The sequence below is a fragment of the Centroberyx gerrardi genome, chromosome 9, assembly GCF_048128805.1.
Source record: "Centroberyx gerrardi isolate f3 chromosome 9, fCenGer3.hap1.cur.20231027, whole genome shotgun sequence".
Classification (NCBI taxonomy): domain Eukaryota; kingdom Metazoa; phylum Chordata; class Actinopteri; order Beryciformes; family Berycidae; genus Centroberyx; species Centroberyx gerrardi.
In genome coordinates, this window is record NC_136005.1 from 16937379 (window position 1) to 16957769 (window position 20391).

At 42.6% G+C, this 20391-nt stretch overlaps 2 protein-coding genes across 2 annotated transcripts; one reads left to right on the forward strand and one right to left on the reverse strand.

Annotated features, from left to right (window-relative positions):
• Positions 1–9538: 9538 nt before the first annotated feature.
• Positions 9539–14427, reverse strand: spata18 (spermatogenesis associated 18). The gene is made up of 12 exons (XM_071895683.2): positions 14341–14427; positions 13011–13116; positions 12780–12895; positions 12365–12483; positions 12037–12132; positions 11806–11940; positions 11369–11600; positions 11038–11196; positions 10714–10889; positions 10126–10249; positions 9941–10012; positions 9539–9595 (listed from the first exon to the last, which is right to left on the reverse strand). The coding sequence occupies exons 1-12, from the start codon at positions 14425–14427 to the stop codon at positions 9539–9541; spliced, it is 1479 nt and encodes a 492-aa protein (XP_071751784.1).
• Positions 14428–15766: 1339 nt separating this feature from the next.
• On the forward strand, positions 15767–20391 carry sgcb (sarcoglycan, beta (dystrophin-associated glycoprotein)). Its single transcript, XM_071895662.2, has 6 exons — positions 15767–15794; positions 16884–17093; positions 17210–17395; positions 18304–18495; positions 18640–18771; positions 19012–20391. Exons 1-6 carry the CDS (start codon positions 15780–15782, stop codon positions 19210–19212), a joined length of 936 nt encoding a protein of 311 aa, XP_071751763.1. The 5' UTR covers positions 15767–15779; the 3' UTR covers positions 19213–20391.

The window sequence follows — 20391 nt, forward strand, 5'->3', positions numbered from 1 at the left end:
CCTACTGTTTCTTACTAAGTCTTGGAATAGAGCTCTAAAAATAGAGGTTAGATGTAAATTCCTTTGCAAAGCCCCCAGAGAGAGGAGGGGTTAGTAACTTCCAGTTAGTCCAAGTCGACCACCAGCTTTCCTGTTGTCACTAGGAACTCTTCTCCTGACCACAGGCCCTTAGTTACCTCTCATAACCTGCTACAATATTTCACAATGCGACTCAAAATGGCATGCTGACATGATGTGTACAGAGCCTGTACCACATACTATGATAGCACAATTTAAGGACATCAATATGATGACGCCAAGCTGAAATATGTAACAAGCAATGACAGTCCTTAGCTTTCTGAAAGTATAGTTTGAGACCAGAAAACTGCAATGTACAGCATGTACATATATGATGGCAAAACTACATCTTTACAACAATTTAAATGGTGAATTGCAGATCTCGGACTATTGTGCAGTCTTAACCAGGGCATTCACATAAGCCTCTGATTAATATGGGCATCCTCCTTACCTACACACACTGACTCAGTCGTTCACCATTGTCTCTTTTCAAGTATTTGTCTCTATTGTCCAATGCTCTAGTTTCTCCCCACTACCTTTCTGACTCTGTGTTGCTGTATGTGTGTCAGCAGCAGACTGAGAGCTTTCCGCCGTGACCCGCCTGCCTTTCTCTGTGACCCCAGGAGCTAGACAGCGGTGCTCAGAATGTAGACCAGGTTGTATAAGAAGATGTAACCCAAAATATGTTGTTTGCACTATGTTTGGTAAATACAAGATATGAATTTGTACCAAAAAGTTACAGTTCCGTGGTAATCAGCCCATCCTGGAAGACCTTCAGCTTCTTCCCAGAAACAAAAGATACAATAAATGTCACTAAATGCAGAAAAGACTTTCCTCTTTCTGAATAATAATGACACAAAGCATCATTATGTAAAATGTCAATCCTAGTTTTATACAAGAATGTTTTTCAAAAACAAAGTAACCATCAGACTTTCTAAACAGTGCAACTTCTTTATTACTTTCTCAGAGGATAAGAAGTGTTTCTGTTTCTTTCTATTCAGGAGGATGTGTTCCAGACCAAATATCACTCAGATAGTTCAGGTTTTTAAGAAGCTTATTTAATTCATCATGGACCGGAAGCCATTTTTCTCTGTGACCCCAGGAGCTAGACAGTGATGCTCAGAATGTAGACCAGGTTGCATAAGAAGATGTAACCCAAAATATGTTGTTTGCACTATGTTTGGTAAATACAAGATATAAATTCATCATCTGTATGAGGTAAAATTAAATGTTTTTGGCATTGATCATTTGCTTGAATTCAAAATATTTAATGTGTAATATGTGGAAGCATTATTGAAGCCTGTTTTCTAGGATTGACTGCCATCTGATGGACAGTCAGTTTCATGATGTCCTGGTGGAGCTAGAAACTGTGTTCCAGCAACACTGTGCATCGCTGATCCAGTGCCACGGAAAAAAGAAGGTAGAGACTCCACAGAGAACAAGAGCACACTGTAGTATTGATTTGATGGATATACTAATAGAGATGCAATTCTAACAGTGATGCAAGCATCTAAGTGTAAAAATGGTGATTAAGGACAAATGGGCTAAATACTATAAATACAGCCGCATGTCTGAAACCTTAAATTCACACTGTAATAACAGACCATGGAGTCAGTTTCAGCTTTCATCATCAGGAAATAGATTGGTGTCAAGAGTAAATGGGAATCAATAAAAGAATACGCAAGAAAATCATTGCACAATAAGACTGGAAACCATATTAAACCAAGAAACACCGAAAATGATTAATATGAGCATTAACGTTATACATGTGTATGCACAATCACACACACACAACATACACACACATATGACATGCGTGTGCACACAGTTAAAAACACACACAGACACACACATACATAAACACAGAGTTTAAAAAAAAGTCCAAGTTCAGACACTTGAACAAACAAATAGTAGCACTCCACACATGCACAAAACAGTCACATATTGTCACGTCTGGAAACATGTTTTACAGCTGAGTACTAAGACCACCAAGTCTTGGAGACAGATTTGTCTTGGAGACACATTAGTACACAGACAGTGGATTAGGGGCTGCAGCTAAGCAAATAAAGATCGTCTCTATCCCAATCATCCACTGTAACACTCTCCTACATCTTAAGCTCTGGCATTTTAGATTCAGTAACCTGACGACAATATACAGAAATCAAACAGTCCTTTATAGGCCTCGTCTTTGTTCACTTCCTTATACACAGGAAGAGTGAATGCCCTGTAGCCTCTTGACATATACCCTTCCTTAGATCGCCTCCTGGAAAGTTTCCACCCAAGAAAGACCTGGGCTCTGTTTTCCCCGACTCGCTATGACTTTTTCCACACCACCAAATCAGCTCAGCCCGTTGGTCAGAGCCATTATTGATGGTCAGAGTCATGACCAGTGACCATGACATTTGCCTGGGTCAGTAGAAGCAGCCTCAACCCTCCTGCCATTCATACCCCCCCCCCCCCCCCCCCCCCCCCCCCCCCACCTCCCCTATGTTTCATCTCTCCTTCCCAGAAGAAATATTTATCTTCCTGTCCCTTCTGGGGATGGACGGCAGGGCAAAGGACTGGGGGAGGGGGCAGCTGGTAGGACACAAGTCCCGACCGTCCCCACGCTGCCCTGTGTTGGTTCAGGGGCCCCAGGCAGACAGACGTTCATACATCATCGGAGATCAGCTGGAACACTCTCGTCCCAGTCCTGCCATTAGCAAGTTCAAGTTCAACTGAGAGGTTCACCATAACTGAGTGGACGAGGCCATTCATCAGGCGGTGCGCACTGTATGCACAGAATTACATTGTGTGTACAAAACACTGGAGTAAAATAAGCTGATTTGTTGGGTCAAACTGCCATCTAGTGGTTACATTTAGTCAGTCATGAGACAAGCAAGACCTGCAAGTCCTACAGACTAGTGCAGAAGTGTAAAACTCAACCCCACCCCCACAAACTCCAAGCGCCTTGACCAGTTCCCTTTCTAAATTCATCACCCAGAATCAAACACAAACTTCCAAATGTGCCCTTGAGGCCAGAGTGTTACTTTTCTGTCATCAAAATAATGCAGAAGTTGAATATCAAATAAGATCAATAGAAAAATGTCATATTGAAAGTCTCATAGTAATGTTCGCCATTCCCTTCCGGAACAGCTCCTTCATGTCTTCTCTCCTTTGAAAAACTGTATGTGTGGGAAAAAAGTTTTTCATTTCTTTCCACTTTCCACCAATGGCAGTCTCACCTCTTCAAGTCTGTATGTGAGAGACAGAAATAGACGAAAGAGAGAGACGGACAGACAGAGATCAAGAGACAGAGTCGTATGTTTGAGTCGGTGTAAGACATTTAGCAGCTGCTCAATGCAGCTTTGAAGACTCCGGGCCTAGGAGGTCAAGCTACAGCCATGAAAAAGTTTCTATATATTTAATATGACATGGCCTGTAATACTTGCCCCCTGTGAGGCCAGTGTGCCTCCGACTGTCAAACATTTGATTCCCTCCAACCGAGCCTTTCTTTCTTTCTTTCTTTCTTTCTTTCTTTCTCTCTCTCTCTCTCTCTCTCTAATTCTCTTTTTCCTCCATCCCTCTACAGGGTGGGCGTGTTCAGCATTGAGGCAAGTCGGACACGAGATTGGCGCCGGGTTTGATCGCCTGTTTCCGTGAGAGTATCAAATCATGCTTAGTGTAACAAGTCCCTGTGGAGCCGTAACCTTGCGAAACTCACACCTGCATCAGCAGCAGTCTGCCCTGCCAGCGCTGGTCTGTAATGTAATGGATGGCTGCTATTCTCATTAAACAAATCGCCCAGATGTGTTTTTATACAGAGCATTCCAGCGTCCAGGCAGGACTCCCTGGTCTAAAGCACAACAGAGCTCATTGCTCTGGTGATGGACACAGCCAGTTATAAGAGGCAGCTTAAGTTCTCCGGTGTACCTGCAGACTAAGCAAATGTAATAATGTGACAGGAAGTTGGATTGTTGAGCGAGGTGAAAGTACACCACGCCTGTGTCTTCATTCATTAGGTTGACATCTCCACTTAGCAGCTGTGAGGTATGAGCTGCTTTCTCGTCAGTGATGTATAAGGGTTTTCCATTGCCAGGCAGAGCAAACAATTCAAAATCCATCGACATTCAGTTGATCTCCCCCTCCCTCAAGAAAGAGAAAAGGTCATGACAGCCTCTGAGGCTTTAACGATGTGTTAAAAACTATTTTGTGGAAAAACATGAGCCAAATCACCTCACCCTGGGCCCCCCTTGTGTGTTGTTGCTCTTTCAAGATCATGAGAGGCAGGGCGAACGATTAGCAGGACCAGGTCCAGACAGCTCGCTGGAGACCGGCTGTACTGATTTTCATCATGAAAATATTACTGTTTGAACAAGCTAGTAGGGCCACAGAGCTCTCTGTTTTCTTCACCTCTGAATTCATCCAAAACCGATTGTTTCAAATTCATGAAAACTGAGACATTTGACAGCCGCCCAGATGCTACTAAGCAGTGATGCGTTACTCTGCTGATGACAGCGTACCATGACATCTGAAGTTCATCAACACAGACATCAACCTTTGTGAATAAGATATTTAATTTTTTTGAAGAGAGCTCAGAAAATCATTTGACTTCCAAACATTGTTAATCGGCCATTGCTTGTGAGAGTCCAGATGTACGATCGATGAGAGAACAGGAAGGGGAAACAGCTTGGACAAATGTCTGTATTGGGAAATAGAGTGTCCAAAGATGAAGTCGGGGTTTTTTTGTGGATTTGTCATCGGAGGGACAGAGAGGAAGTGTTTAGCCATGGTATCTCTGGCAGAGTATGGACACTTGATGTCTGACCTCAGTGGGACTGAGATGTTGTGCAGTCACGCCTGTTTGGGTCCATCAGGCCGTCAACAGGGCCGATGGGGCTGAGGGCTCCGGCCGGCCCCCGCTATGACCTCACAGACTAGGCAGTGCCAAGGGAGGGCCCTTGGGTGTTCCATCACGGACGATTACGAGAACGAGGAGGGTGGGGCTGAGTTGTCAATGTGGTGCACTTACAATATTTAAACACAACAATGCACTGACTAATGAAGCCACAGTCCCGTTTTTTTCTGTCTTTCTCTCTAGCTCTGCCTCGTTCCTCTGGTCATAAATTGTGTGCTCCTCCTGTGCAGCGGTTAGTCTGCGTCCTGCTCCGTTCCAGATGTGTTTAACGGCCTTTCGGGGCCTCAGAGAGCCTGCCTGTCTTGGAGATACAGGGGCCTGAAGACCAGCAGCGGCTCAGTGACTCCTCCATTGAAGGGTGACTCCATCAGAGAGAAGAGCAGAGCACTCTAACCAGAGTTTCTGTGCAGTAAGGTGATAGACTGATAAAATTCCAACAACACAAATATATTATTTATGTTTACTGGTTGTTAGCAAAAGCATGAGCTGTTTTGTCCCTGACTACTGTTCCTCACTTGCTCCTTCTGTGTTTTTGTATCTCCCCTCTCTTTACGTTGCTCCTTCCTTCTATCCTCTGTCCATTTTTATATTGTCTTTGATTTATGCACTGCAGTCTGGTCATCACCCATAACCATGTCATTATGTGCTGTGATATATAGCCCCGTTAATGTCCCCCCTCTGGTCTGGCTCTGGGATCAGGGTGGGTGCTCATGCTCAAGTTCCAGAGACTCAAGGCTGTCCAGAACTGAGCGCATTAAGAAAGCCTCCGAGCGTTTGAGAGGAAGCATCACACAGTCCAACAGTGTTAAATCAGGGTTCTGAGACTGGAAACTGGAAAGTTTAGTTGGACTTGTGGATCTGAGTCTGTGTGGGGTGAGCTCCAACTACAACTGTCTCTCCAATTTGAGCCATGGATTAATATCTCATTTCTAGCCCCTGCTGAGCTGTTGTCACCCAGGCCACAGGGGAAAGAGTAGTTTCATCGTTTTTGCTACCAGAATATAGCTAAATCCAGACATGGAAGCTAAATGCACTCTCTCTCTCACGCTTTCTCGCTTCTCTCTCTCTCTCTCTCTCTCTCTCTCTCTCTCTCTCTCTCTCTCTCTCTGTATGTGTGAGAGAAAGAAGAGACAACAAATGTGTTTCTGTGTATGTGTGTGCCTGTGATCATGCACAATTGCACTATAACAAACACTCAGACATATCCCCCACAATTTGTCTTTCCAAAAAAACGGAAGCATTTAAAGCCAACACAACTTTCAAAAAGTCCACAAGACTGTGGCCCTTAAGAACAGTAGGGGACACTTTGGGAGTTACATCTCTTGATTTGCCCTTGCCATATAGTATCCTGATGGCTTTCCTATGCTTGGGGTGCTTTGTTGCATTATTGTCCCCAGTAGAGACCAAGCAGAACCAATTTAGAACTTCTTTCCCATCTCCATCCGTCCAGGACTTCCAGGGTCTGCGGTTACGCCCTCGGTGACCGCAGCTGACCACAGCACACCTGAGTAAACATTCCACTGGCTCGCAGAGGGACAACTGGGCCACGACAACTGGGCCGGGACATGGCTCTACAGCCTCACTCCCATTTATATCATGGTAGTAGGACCGGACCTGGTCCCAGGAGCCGGGACCCTTCTGAACCGCTGCGGATCAGACAAGATACTCTTCATGTGGGAATGTGATGAGGAGGCGTGGCGGAAGTTTCCATGACATGGGTTTCTGCATAGTCAACACATTTTATTTTCCCATACATATTCCCCAAGTCTCTCACCATCCATTAGCTCACTAATGCAAGGGGTAACTGAGGATACATTGTATTTTTGCAGGGATATGCTTGAATTTAGATGATTGCCTCCAGAGCATTGACATATAAATTAGTCAAGGATTCATGTTTACATTGGAATGACATTGGAACCACAACATACATTTTGCCCACTCAGTGAGGTTGAAACCATAAGCTGATATTATATAGGATATGCTATTCTTAGCTTTCAGTGAATGGTTTTTATGGTTATACTCATGACACAAAATCATAGTGCAACCAACATCCTCTGATGTGGGATGCTAATCACTGCGGCTCCAAACCCACCATGTAATCTATAATCAGTATCTACACTGCTCAAAGACAAATACTGTTCCACGAATTGCAATCACTACTGGACGAACAAGATTTCATCCAATCAGCAAAACAAAGGAACTCTTTTGTTCTGAACAACAATCCAGGATAGCAGCCAATTAACAAATGAACACTACTGTATCTCATCTACAGACTAGAACAGTGGTCAGTGAGCGCGCCCATTAAGAATGTTTTTAATCACCCACAGGCCCTGGAGGTTGGGAGGCATGTTACAGCTCAGTTTCTGCTCTGCAGAGCGAACGCCTTATTTTGGATGTTAGATAGGGCTTGAAGAGCCAACAGTGTCATGGGTTTGCCTGATGAGGAAGCTGGTGCAGGACTGGGCATGGCCTGGAGAGGAGGAGGGCTAATTAGACTGTGTCAATTACTGGGCTGAGAACGTTAGATCACTGTGTGAAGGCATCACCACTGGGATGCTGCTGGCTTTTCTTAAGCAAGTTCATTCAAATGTAAAGACACACTCATATACCCCCCTCCCACACACGCAAACACGCACACGCACACACACACTTCTTTTGCTCAACTTTTGCCAACTATTTCTCTTCTCTTTTTCTCTTGATGAGGTCACTTCAAGGTCCTAATTAACACTTGTACACAGATTAGTTAAAATACGCTGATCAGCAGTGACTTTGGGAATCCAAGGACAACTCCAAACTTTGCTTGTTCATTAACTTTGGTTGCAGGGAAACTTTGCTGCAAACACTGCAGCAATTTCATCGCTTGGGCTCACCTTTATGATGGAGCGTCAGCGCCATCTATTGTTCAAATGGAGTACAACACTGAGAGAAATGAATGAGGGAATTGGGCAGTGAGCATGGTAAAATAATCAACCTCAAAATGTGGGTTCAATCCTATAGCACATACCTAATGTAAACACTGGAAACTGACTGACACATCCTCTTTGGTATTTATATCACGTGATAAGGGTATTGCTGTGATTGAAGGGAAGTCTAACTTGGAGGAGCTACTGAGGCTTTACATTCATTCTGCAGAAACTATTGTGGGGTTCTTTGACAGCACAAAATACAAATTGATTAAAACAGAATGCAGCATTCATGGTGGAACAAAGGGTTTGCTAGGAATTTATAGCAACCCTGCATGTATTACCAAGCAAGCAGTTCCCTGTCAGCCCAGAGCCAGAGTCCCAAGCAATTCCAAAATGTTTGAGCAGGTGTTTAGACTACAACATGGCTGATTCAATTGATTAACAAATTTAAAACATACTTTTTTGGTCCGCAGAACAGTCTTTCTAAACAGTGTTTAATGCAACATTTAACAAAAAAATGAAATGTTTGCCATTTTTTATTCTTTAAAAAACTCAGCATAAAAGGCACAGTCAAAAAAATGTATTCATCACTCAGTAACACAAATGCAGTTCAAATCATAGTTAAACCAACATGGATTTATCTTCTTCACTAAATTAGTAAGTTCAAGCCAGTCAAGGCTAAATTAAGTACTGCGGTGTATAATGATTTCAGTTGTGAGGCTACAATGAGGCTACAGTACATGTAATTGAAAACAAAATTTAACATTAGAAAAACATAACATCATGCATTGCATTATATTGAATGCATCCAGACTTTGGTGCAAAATAAGTAGCTATTGATCCTACCCTTGTACACTATCATGTCGCCTACACTACTATTTGGAAAACTGGGAATTAACTAAACACAAACTTCAGTCATAAAAAGCATAATCATTTCATAAACTGGCTACTATGTTAGCAGTATAATTTCTGAAAGCACACTGGGTCTCACTTGCATCTCAAAACAATTCTCAAAATATAAAACCACAGCACCAAATAAAATCACATTAAAAAAATCACAGCAACCGATCACATTAAAAATTGCTGTGGCCAATATCAGTCACTCAAGTATTTGTGGAGTTGAAGTTGTCGCTGATCATTAGCACCATTATGTTCTACAGCAAGTCGACAAAGGACAAGTGGGCATTACTTTTGGTGATATGTAAAGAGAGAGAGAAATGCCTATAAGGGATAAAGACTCAATATGGTTCCTATAATTAGCTACAGTGATACCTAAGACTAAGAAAGTGCTACTGTGCAGGTCTAGTTTTCCTCTGACAAATTACTTGAAATCTCTGTTGATCACTGAAATACTTTTTGTATCATGTATTAAAAACTAAAGTTACACTAAATATAGTAAACTAAGAGAACTGTTTAGCTGCCAGACTACTATGCTTCATCCATGATGGACTGACCTCTTCTTCTACTGTCAGGATCCCATCAAACTGCCCTGCCACAATGTAAACTCTGAACAGCCTTTGGTGCTGCTGGGATCTTAAATGCTTTATTTAGCGGGAACAGACAAGCAAAGACGTAATCCAGTAGATGAAATCAGACATGAAATTAAGACTTTGTTTCACTAACATGAAATAGAGGTGTAGATCGTTGTCCTGTTGTCCCATAGCTGGGTGGCCTGGGTTTACAGCCGGCTCGCTGTGAGGCGTCCGGGAGACAGGCTTCTGGTGCTGTTAAATGCCTGAAAACATGACACAGAGAAAAGAGAAGAAGACAGGAAAAAGAAATGTTGGAATATTTCCAGAAACTAAATTAAAAGTAAACACGCTTGCAATGAAATAAAGCTGAGGTTTTGTAGTACTCACCCTTAGGGCCATGGGGCGTGAATGCATGTTATTTGGTTGGAAAGAGTGATAAGATTCTTAACTCTAAATTATATTATTTTTAACTCTGTATTTCATGAGTAGTAAAGCTGAGCCATGTTCAACCCAACAAAAGGATGTAATCCCTTCTGCTACCAAAACCCCCAACTGGCATCTATCTTGCTGTGTGGTTGGTTTGAATGTCAAAAATCCTAGAGACTTACAAGAGTGCGAGTCGGGCTGACAGAGCGGGAACGCAGTGGGCTGGTGCTCCTGCTCCGGCTTCTACTCCTCCACTGGAGAAACAGACACATTAACCGCATAAACCTCTGCATCTAACATTCATTGTTCTCTATAGCAACACTTAAATTAATGATCGTATTTTTCGAAAAGGCGGGATTGTCTGTACCAGAGCGCCTCTTCGGGTCACAGCCTCGCCCTTCACTATCACACCGTCTCCTTCTACCAGCGCGGGCCACACATGGTGCACCACCAGAGGAGCAGTGAACTCAGAGTCATAGCTGCGACGATACCTGCCAGACAGAAAGGGAGGGGGAGACGATGAGGGAGAGAAGGTGTGTTTGGGTATGTGAGTGTGTGAGTGTTATCCATGTGTTGAGGGTGACATCCAGTGGCAGGGATAGTAAATGAATATCTAAAGCAGGAGTATGTTTTTTCTGAAATGTAACCTGAGTGGTAGGCCACAGTTCATAACATGCTGTTGTACGTTGATTGTTTGGAAATGTAGCACGTAAGGATTATCTTCTTAGGTCTTATGTCATCATGATGTTTTTCAATATGCCTTGTGATAAGCAATATCTCAAAATCAATCTTCAGATATAATAAAGTTGCAAAATTGACCAAATAGAACATCACAGCATTACTCTCTGGAACCTCTTAGGAGGGACAAAACAGGCTAAAAACAGGCTATTTTGCCCCTGGGCCGTACTTTGGGCAACCCTTATATAGGATCGGGACACAGGTGCACAGGACTTACTTGCTGTCATTGTAGAGTTCTCCATCGCTGGCAAAGGCCAGGTCAAGAGGGGGGTCCAGTGTCTGCATAGCGAAGGCCACCCTGCATGTCTCCCTGATCAAGGTGCTGATGAGGACAAAGTCCACCTCCGGCGGGAACGAGATCCGCGGGTTCACATTCATGACATTGATCACATCCTGAGGAGATATCATAATGCACGGTTAGATGTATTCCCTTGTTCAACACTAAAAGTCAAACTACATAAATTTGGCCATAAATGTTGCTACACTCAATAAGTCCCTGTATTTGCTATAGAAGACACTTCAGAGCAGAAAAGAGCCCTACATTGACGCTGGCCTGAACATCATAGAGGTCCAGGTTTCTGACGATGTAGTCCACAGCCGCCTCCTCCAGACTTTCTGGTCCAAGGTGGGATGGGGACAACGTCTTCCTCACGCGCAGCTTGAACTGACGGTAAGCTAGCTTCGCTGCCTGAAAGGCTTCCTGAGGAATGAAAACACGGTTACAAGCGGTGGAGCCATGACAAACACTCTTCATTGTTTTGGAGGAAAGCTGAGGCTAAGCCATGTAATGCAATAGATAATGCACGTTACACTGCGATCATCCCATAATGTGTACATCTCTACCGTTTGCAGTAGAATAACAACAGTCATACCATGACAGCGATGAAGATGATTTTCTGGACCATCTCTAGGTCGTCAATGTAGCGTCGCAGCAGACTCTGGGCCTCCAGACGCTCCACAGCATACAGGTCACTGAAGCGAGATACAAGGCGTGCGTGGCGGGAGGAGTTGGTCAGCTGGGCTCTGGTGGGGGATTCACTCCTAAGGGGGCTGGAAGGGCGGCTGCGCCTGGGCAAGGGGCTCGGAGAACGACTTCTCACCAACCTGAGGGAGGGGGGAGGGAAATCACAAAAAACACATCAATTCATCGATTCTGAGAAACAATTCTGTACTGTGGTGTTTATGTGTTTGTATGTGCATGTGTGTGTGAAGGCGTGTGTGTATGGTGTGTGCACGCTTACCTTTTCTGTAGTATGTGTGTGTGTGTGTGTTTGTGTGTGTATGTGTGGGTGTGGGTGCAGGCGCCCACCTCTCCTGCAGCATGGCCTTCTCTGTGGTCAGGAAGGACACTTCATCTCTCAGCAAGCGAATCTGCCGCTCATAGTCGTCAAGAGTATCCAGCTTCCTCTTATAAATCTCCACCTGCTCATGTGTGGCACGCAAACTGAAACACACACACTCACACACTTATTAACAGAAGAGGATATATATTGCTACTTAAAATGAATATATCATGGCAGTATTTCACTATATCACTCACTCTGCTTTTAGCTGTAATATTTCATCTTCCGTGGCCAGCAGAGTGGTTGCTGACTTGTTCTTTGTGTCATCCAGTTCTATATGAGCATCAACCAATCTGTTATGACAAAGATAAAAAAACATTGCATGTTTGAAGTACTTCAAACTCTGACTGCTGAAGAACAGAATGGAAAAAATCTATTCATTTTTACCAACATTTGTATTATCGTGTCATTCTAATTCAATAAATTGTTTAAACTGAATCTGTGAGTTGTCCTGACTGAACAGTTTGGGGTTTTTGTTAGTCTGTCTCAGTGTTAGACATGTTGACTCATCTGCAGCAGACTCACTCTGCTTTGACGGAGTCCAGCTGCAGGCGAGTGGAGCACAACTGAGTCTCCATCTTCTGCATGTCACTGTCATGGGAGACAGAAAGCTCCCTGATCTTCCTGTCCTTTTCCACCGAATCCTGGTAACAAAATGTTTCAGGCACATTTTCAGCACAGTCAGATTGCCATGACACCATGTGACCATGAGGGATAGAATAGAATAGAATAGAATAGAATAGAATAGAACTTGAATTGAATTGAATTGAATTGTTTAGTATGAACATTTGGGGTTATTTGGATGTGGATTAGGCCTAAACCAAGTCTTACATTTGAAGTATATATTCATGGAACATTTAATGTTATTAATCCATGTCTAACAGCACTTGCTATAGAATAACCTTAAAATAACTATAAGCCTAATAGCAGATGATGTCACCTGGATGAGTTGCAGACTGGTATCATCAGTGACCGAGGGCCTTGCCATTGAGAAGCAGGTTCCCAGCCATGGCAGCAGGCGCGTTTTGAGAGTGTCCACTCCAGCATAGTGTCCACCTGATCAGACATTAAAACACAGTTTGCAGTGAATAGTTCCTGTGAGTGATGATGCTGCTTGCTTGTAAGTAGCTTTGTAAAAGAAAAAAAAAAGTGCTGTATTGTAAAAGTGTACCTTCAGCAGCCGTGAGGTTGAGGATGGTGAACAGTTGGCCCTGGATCTTGGCAGTGAGCTCAATCAACTCACAACATCTATTCAGATTCTGGTCACAGGAAATCACCTGAGAGGGGGAGCATCAAAAGCAATAATGAACAAGCAAAATTAGTGAGTGTGTGTGTGTGTGTGTGTGTGTGTGTGTGTGTGTGTGTGTGTGTGCAAGCCATGCTAATTCCAGGCATTAACATTAACACCCCCAATCTGCAATCACCATGTGGTGCACTCTGTTTGAAACTCTTTTACCCTAGTACTGTCTTTGTTGACAGTTTGATTTAAGACATTTTGAGGCTGTAAAAGGTTTGCTTACATTTGTAACTACTACAGTAAAACAGACCCGTATTTTGAGTTGTGGTAGCCCAGTTTAAGGGGGGGTTAAGGAAGGTCCAAAGGGCATGTTTTCTATCAAAATCTTCAAAATCGTGTGTTCTTGACAATAATCAGGTTTAGCAGACAGGTGGCGGCAGAGTGGAAGAGTCAGAGAGTGTCCGAGCGAAGCAAGAGGTTTACCTTCTGCTTACTTTCGTCTTCCATTAAATCCTACCTCAAATCCTACCGGTTACCTGCGAGAGACTACAATTTAGCGACACAGCGTAATGCTTAATGTCTTAATAATCTACTAATAGCGTCTTGAGACGTACACATGTCTGGGAATTAGTCAAAACAAATGAGCACTTGTTTCGTGCATGCGTAGTATAGTGGTGTCTGATGTCAATCATGAGTATTCATGAAGATTCTTGCATAAATTGTCTGCTGTATGTGTTTGCTAGCTAACCTGCTAGCATCATTCTACTTAGACAGACTTGTTCCGGTGTAGCGGACAAGAGTTTCCATACGCTGGAAGAGATGTGAACTATCTTGATAGTTCAGTGCTGGATCTTTGGAATAGTTTTACCGTAGCCATGGCGACCGGCGTCCATAGCAACCAAACTCAGCCGGGAAATCAATGTAATCTAAACAAGTGCATTCCTTTGCTGTCATTTTTTAAATTGTATTTTCATTATTTCAGGCATTTCCAAATCACTGCATTTGCTTGTAGCCATAACTCAAACAATAACGAGTCAAAATACCCACGTTTAGGAGAGTCAGTTGGAGTAAACGAAATCATTTCTAATTTTAGGGGGGTATCATGCAGACTGAAACTCAGATTTCCAATGTAGATGCAAATTGCAATTAAGGCTACTATTTCAGACACTAATTTTCATGGAAAAAATATGCTGGTCAAGGCCGATAATTAGCGTTAAGTGGTTTGGTCAGATTTAGGTCAGTGATTATTTATTGATGAACTTACATGATAGTCTTTGTGCCAGCTCTCAAGTTTGCCCTGTAAAACGCTGAAGGACGATGTATTCACCAGTCTCCTTAAAGTGTCGGCCATGTCCTTCCCCACTAACTAAGCTAACCCTCCGAGGGTTAAAATGCTCCAGTACAACTGTGGGAGGTTTTAATCTGGTAGGAGAACGTGCAGTAAAAATTCCTGTCCTTGACGTCTTCCTCCACCTTCGACGCAGATGCCAAGCACCGCTTCAGTTGTGGCAACCAAATTAGGAGGAGGCGAGCAACCAAAATCACACTGCTTCAAATAATCCGTGATGGATAAACTAGGAACACAATTCAGTCAGTCCGTCTTCTGCAGGCTCCCACAGCTATGATGTAAAAGCGATTGTAATGTCATACCGTCAAACGACACCGGGCCCGCAGCGTCAACCTGAGTGGGCCAGCAACAGGTTCATGTTGTTTCCAGCCGAGTAGCTGCTGGCAGTAAAGCAGTAAATCCTATCAGACTAGAGCCTACTAGTAGCCTACTGTATGATCAAATAATAACTCTCTGAATAGTGATAAGCAAATTACAAAAAACAGCAACTCTTTTCAAAAAGAATTCCAAACCAAAAAGACTAAATAGTAATCCTATAAGAAAATTTTGAAGGATGTGCCTATACAAATATCACAGCAAAACTATAAATTCCTATAGAACTATAATGGGAAATGATACCAGAGATTTACCATGACAATACCATGAATAGCTCACTATAAAATCACTACTGAGAACCACAGACAAACATAGGAATAGGCTATAGGACTATTATAATGATTTCCTAAATTCCAGTCCACACATTGTGTAGATCTGCAGCAGCCACAAGCCTATGTTGTTGTTGTTTTTACGTGTTTGTTTGTGCGTGTGCGCATGTGCATGTTCGCGCCGGTGTGTACTGCCAAACAGTGTTTAAATAAAATCCCGAATTAAACTACAGAGGGAATTACCATGACCTATCAAATTTCTGCTCTTATAGGCTTGTGCTAATACTGTGAATGCATTGCCAGTCTATATATGTTTTAACCAAAATCGATTATGGCTCTATTGACAAACAACCATGAATCAAGCATATGGATAAAGCACGCTTTACGCCCCGCCTGAAAGTTTATCTATGGAAAATATGAATGGACATGCATGTTTTTCTATTTTGGGATTTTTCTGCCATTGGCTGGCTGGACTTGGAACGGACCACCATCTATTTTCGTGGGAATGCAGGTCGTTTGAACAAGCTTAGTGTACAGAAAAAGTCCCACAGGACAATTCTCCCCAAAATTTCGTGTATTTTTTTCTACAGTAAAGTATCGTCCACTCTATAGCTGATCACATAAGCTCTTTCCTCTGCGGCAGTGTGAAGTGGTTTCTCCCGCTGTCATTCCCCCGAGCAGTCAAACGCAAGCAGGAGAGGGAGGGTCAACATGGCGTCGGAGCAGGTCCGTTATGCACAGTATTTGTTGTTATTCTTACATTTTACTGCTTTTGTTCTCGAGTGTTTCATAAGAGGGCTTGCTGTATTCCCTAGACTGACTTGTAATAACGAAAAGGAAAGTATTGGGCTCAGTTGTTGGCCGTAGGGTAATAAATGCGATGCTGGCCTTCGCTCTCTGCAATTTCATGGAAAAGATACAGTAATTTCAGCGAGTGGGCGATCTGACAACACAATCATTTGGTACAAATAGCATATAAACGGTATAATAGAGCCGTAGTTGAGTTGGATATTTTTATTTTGCTTCTGAAATGAGTGCCATTTATTTTTAGTTATGGCCACAGACAGGCAGACGCGGGCATTTAACTGGGTGCATATTCCTCCGCGGAGGCGCAAGAGACGTTGGAAATAACTTACAAATACAAGCCTGGATGTTATGTTGAAAACTATTTGGAGATATGACTGGTAAAGTGGTGGGCACGTTCCTCAAAAGTAATTATTACGCATGAATCACTTCAAAAGTAACGTATTACTTATTAGGCTACTTACCAGGAGCAGTGATCCGTTACACCACAACCATACTTTACTTTTCCGTTACGCTCCAAACTTGGCGGTTGTATCCTCTCTCTTACCTTCAGACATCCAGATAGCTCAGTTCCTCTCCTGCGAATGATCAGAGAAACCAAACAGCGTTTATGTCCAATGTTGCTGTCATCCTTGTGTTCAGTAAAATCACAGTAGTGTGGATACTACCATCCAGAGAAAGTCAACTTCACTGCCATTTCTTATCTGAACGAGCTTAGTGTGAAAAGACAACGTCTAATTTTGAGGGAAATTAATCTGGGTATGGTGGTGTAATATAGATTTTAGAAAATTCAACTTCAGTCTGATATATGGGTGATTACATAAGAAATTAGCTGTTTTTTATTGGTAAAGATAATGTCAATAATGATAATGACTGAAATTGAATAATGGTAATGACTGAAATTGAAGTACTTGTTACTGGGAAAAGTAGTGATATTACTGTAACGCACCAGTGAGTAGGCCCTAACACTGGTCTTGTTGGGTGTATCTGAGACATTGTTTTGCCTTCTAGGAGAGTTCCAATGGGCCAGTGAAGAAGTCCATGCGGGAGAAGGCTATAGAAAGGCGCAGCATCAACAAGGAACACAACAGCAACTTCAAAGCAGGTTATGTACCCATAGAAGAAGAGCGCCTTCACAAGACAGGGCTGAGAGGACGCAAGGGAAACATGGCTGTGTGTATCATCGTCGTCCTCTTCCTCCTCGCCCTCATTAACCTCATTGTGAGTACTACAAGCCTGAATGCACTTGTCCATAAGGGATGATCACATTGTATTGTTTCATGAATCGTGAATCGGATTTGTCTCTAAAAGTCAGTAACAGTTTTGCCATCTCTCAGATCACTCTGGTGATATGGACGGTGATCCGAATCGGGCCGAATGGCTGCGACAGTATAGAGTTCCATGAGACCGGGCTACTGCGCTTCAAGCAGAAGGCGGACATGGGCATCGTTCACCCGCTGCATAAGAGCACAGTGGGAGGCCGGAAGGACCAGGACCTGATCATCACCGGCAACAACAACCCAGTGAGAAACAGCAGAACACACTTACAGCAAACACTTACCGAGCAAACTCAAAACCTGGAAACCTATCTATCAAAAATGACACGTTGATTGGATAACACACACTGATCAGAACTTAATAATAATAATAATAATAGCTTTATTTATATAGCACTTTTCTAAACAAAGTTACAAAGTGCTTTACATATAAAACACAAGGAAAAAAGCGAAACGAAAATATGTCGAGACAAATAATAGTTAAAACCATAAAACAAATAAAATCATAAAGATAAAAGATAAAACCTAGATAAAAGGAAGTAGATTAAAGAGTAAATAAGTAAAACTATGAGAAGGCCTTCTCATAAAAGTGAGTTTTGAGAAGTGATTTAAAGGACGAGACTGATTTTGAGTTCCACAGCTGAGGGGCCCGGACGGGAAAGGCCCGGTCACCTTTGGTAATGAGAAGAGTAGTAGGAACGACCAGGACACCCTTGCCTGAAGATCTCAGGCTGTGTTGTGACTCATAAGGGACCAGCATATCTAAAATGTAGCTAGGAGCCTGACCCTTTGAAGCCTTAAATGTTATCAGTAAAACCTTAAAATCAATTCTAAAACTCACAGGAGAAGAGAGGATGGGTGAAATATGTTCCCGTCTCCTGGAATTAGTCAAGAGCCTAGCAGCAGCGTTTTGAATTAACTGGAGGCGGGAGATAGTCTTCTGGCTCAGCCCTGAATACAGAGAATTAGGATGGAATAAAAGCATGAATGACTTTTTCGAAATCAGCAGTGGTTAAAAAGGACTTAATTTTGGCAATGGCCCTAAGTTGGAGGAAGCATGACAGAACGACACTTGGCTGTCAAAAGAAAAGTTGGAATCAAAGATAACGGCCAAACTTCTCAACTCTTTCTTTTTATCTCATGTGTTGTTCCAGGTCGTGTTCCAGCAAGGCACCACCAAGCTGAGTGTAGAGAAGGACAAGACCTCGATCGTCAGTGATGTCGGCATATCCTTCACCGACCCGCGCACGCAGACCACGTTCTTCAGCACAGACTTCGAAAACCACGAGTTCCATTTGCCCAAAGGAGTCAAAGTGCTCAGCGTTAAAAAGGCTTCCACAGAAAGGGTATGTGTCTTGCTCATAACTGTATTATGACCGTGACAAAACAAAAGCCACTCATGAATTGTCTGTGTTATACAACCCATGCACTAAACTGGCATATATGCTATTCAGGGAGTTGGAAAATCGAATATTTCTGTCCGTTTTCAGATCACCAGTAACGCCTCATCGGACCTGACCATTAAAGGGGACAGCAAGGCCATCATTCGCGGCAACGAGGGGGTCAACATCATGGGCCGGACTGTGGAGTTCAAAATGGGTGGAGACATTGAGCTTAGGGCTGTAAGTATTGGATGTAGCAACATGCCCAGTTGATTTGATGTATGGTACTGGGTTCACAGTGGGATGGGCTATTTGGGGAACTAAATGAATAAGTGACATCTCTTGTCACTTTGGTACAAAATTGGGACACCACAGTTGTTGTCTTATCAAATTATGGCTGTGAAAACTGATTACAACATAAAGCCGATGAAGATGACAAATATGGGAGGATTGATGGATTAAGTGTTTTTCTCTCTGCAGGAGAACAGCATTGTCCTCAATGGGTCGGTCATGTTCAATGCCACACGCATCCCCAACTCCTCAGGCGACGTGTATTTCGACGAGGGTCTGGAGAGGTACAAGCTGTGCATGTGTGCAGACGGCACTCTGTTCCGCGTCCAGGTGAAGTATCCCAACATGGGCTGCCAGACGTCAGACAACCCGTGTGGAGCAGCTCACTGAGAGACTGGAACGGGATCGGCTGTTAAATCAGCCTCCACTGAAGTCAGATGAACCACTTGCAAATTAAAACCATCGGACGTCCTTCATGACTCACACATAACGATGCCTCTGCAATAACCCTTGCAAATCAAATTTCTTATTTTTTTGCCAGTTGTTTGCCAAACAAGAATTGTGTTATGAATCATTTCCACTTGGCCAAAGATATATATATATATGTAAGTGCTTAAGTATTTTCAGTGTTCAATAGGTTTTGCTGACTGCATCTCAAATACATGATATTGCCATAGCAGCACTTTACACTCCTATATTTCTTATTTTACTGTGCTTTACACTGCCCATTGGTAGAGATTACTAGCTACAGTAGTTACTTTTTTGCCTTACCGTCCAGTATTATTAATACATAAACCCTGTAGGGGAAGTGGTCTAGAATTTTATTTACTGTTGTTCGTTGTTTCTGGCAGCTGTGTTTGATATTTTCCCCATTATCAGGCACTGATACAAGTGTGAGGCACTATAATGATTATTATTTAATAATAGTTGCTGAAATGCACAGAATTTGGGACAAACTGTAATTAAAAGGAAATATTTTAAGCCAATCGGTATCACGAATGGCATGTCTAGAGTAGATCTCTTTCCACGTATCTTGGACTTTCCGTCATGCACGTGCCAATGGATTTACAAGGGATGATATTGAAATATTCAAATTTTGTTGCAAAAAAATACTTTTTTTTACATTGAATTATAACATTATTTGAAAAACAGAATGAGGGTGCTTGCACTAAGTTACACTACAGATTAATGCAATTCTCTTTTTAAATGTTGACGTTCATGAAGGTAATGTGTCAGTTTCAATCATATCGTTAACTTGGTTCGAAGCCTATATTATTGAGTGGTATGAGTTTTGTGCAATATAGTATAGAAGTTTGAAATTTGACTTATTTTGCCTTGGCTTTCTCTTGTCTGTTTCATAACATCCAGTACTTACATTGAAAGGTTGCAAACAGTGTCCTGAAATGAAGGAATCATTCTCAAAGCATTACAGACTTGATGCCTGTTGTGAAGGAACAGACTGAGTGTGTTTGATCAACTAAGCAGAAATGTTATTCTCTGAAAGTAAAAATGGCAATGGGCCTTATTTAAAAACCTGTCTGGGATTTCATTGCCATGTTTGTTTCAATA

Coding starts and splice junctions, on each gene's coding strand:
- spata18 (XM_071895683.2), bottom strand. CDS start 14,427: ATGGCCGACACTTTAAGGAGACTGGTGAATACATCGTCCTTCAGCGTT. Junction 13,117..14,340: donor GCTGGCACAAAGACTATCAT/GTAAGTTCATCA, acceptor TCCCCCTCTCAG/GTGATTTCCTGTGACCAGAA. Junction 10,013..10,125: donor TGACCCGAAGAGGCGCTCTG/GTACAGACAATC, acceptor CTGTTTCTCCAG/TGGAGGAGTAGAAGCCGGAG.
- sgcb (XM_071895662.2), top strand. Junction 17,396..18,303: donor TCACCGGCAACAACAACCCA/GTGAGAAACAGC, acceptor GTGTTGTTCCAG/GTCGTGTTCCAGCAAGGCAC. Junction 18,772..19,011: donor GAGACATTGAGCTTAGGGCT/GTAAGTATTGGA, acceptor TTCTCTCTGCAG/GAGAACAGCATTGTCCTCAA.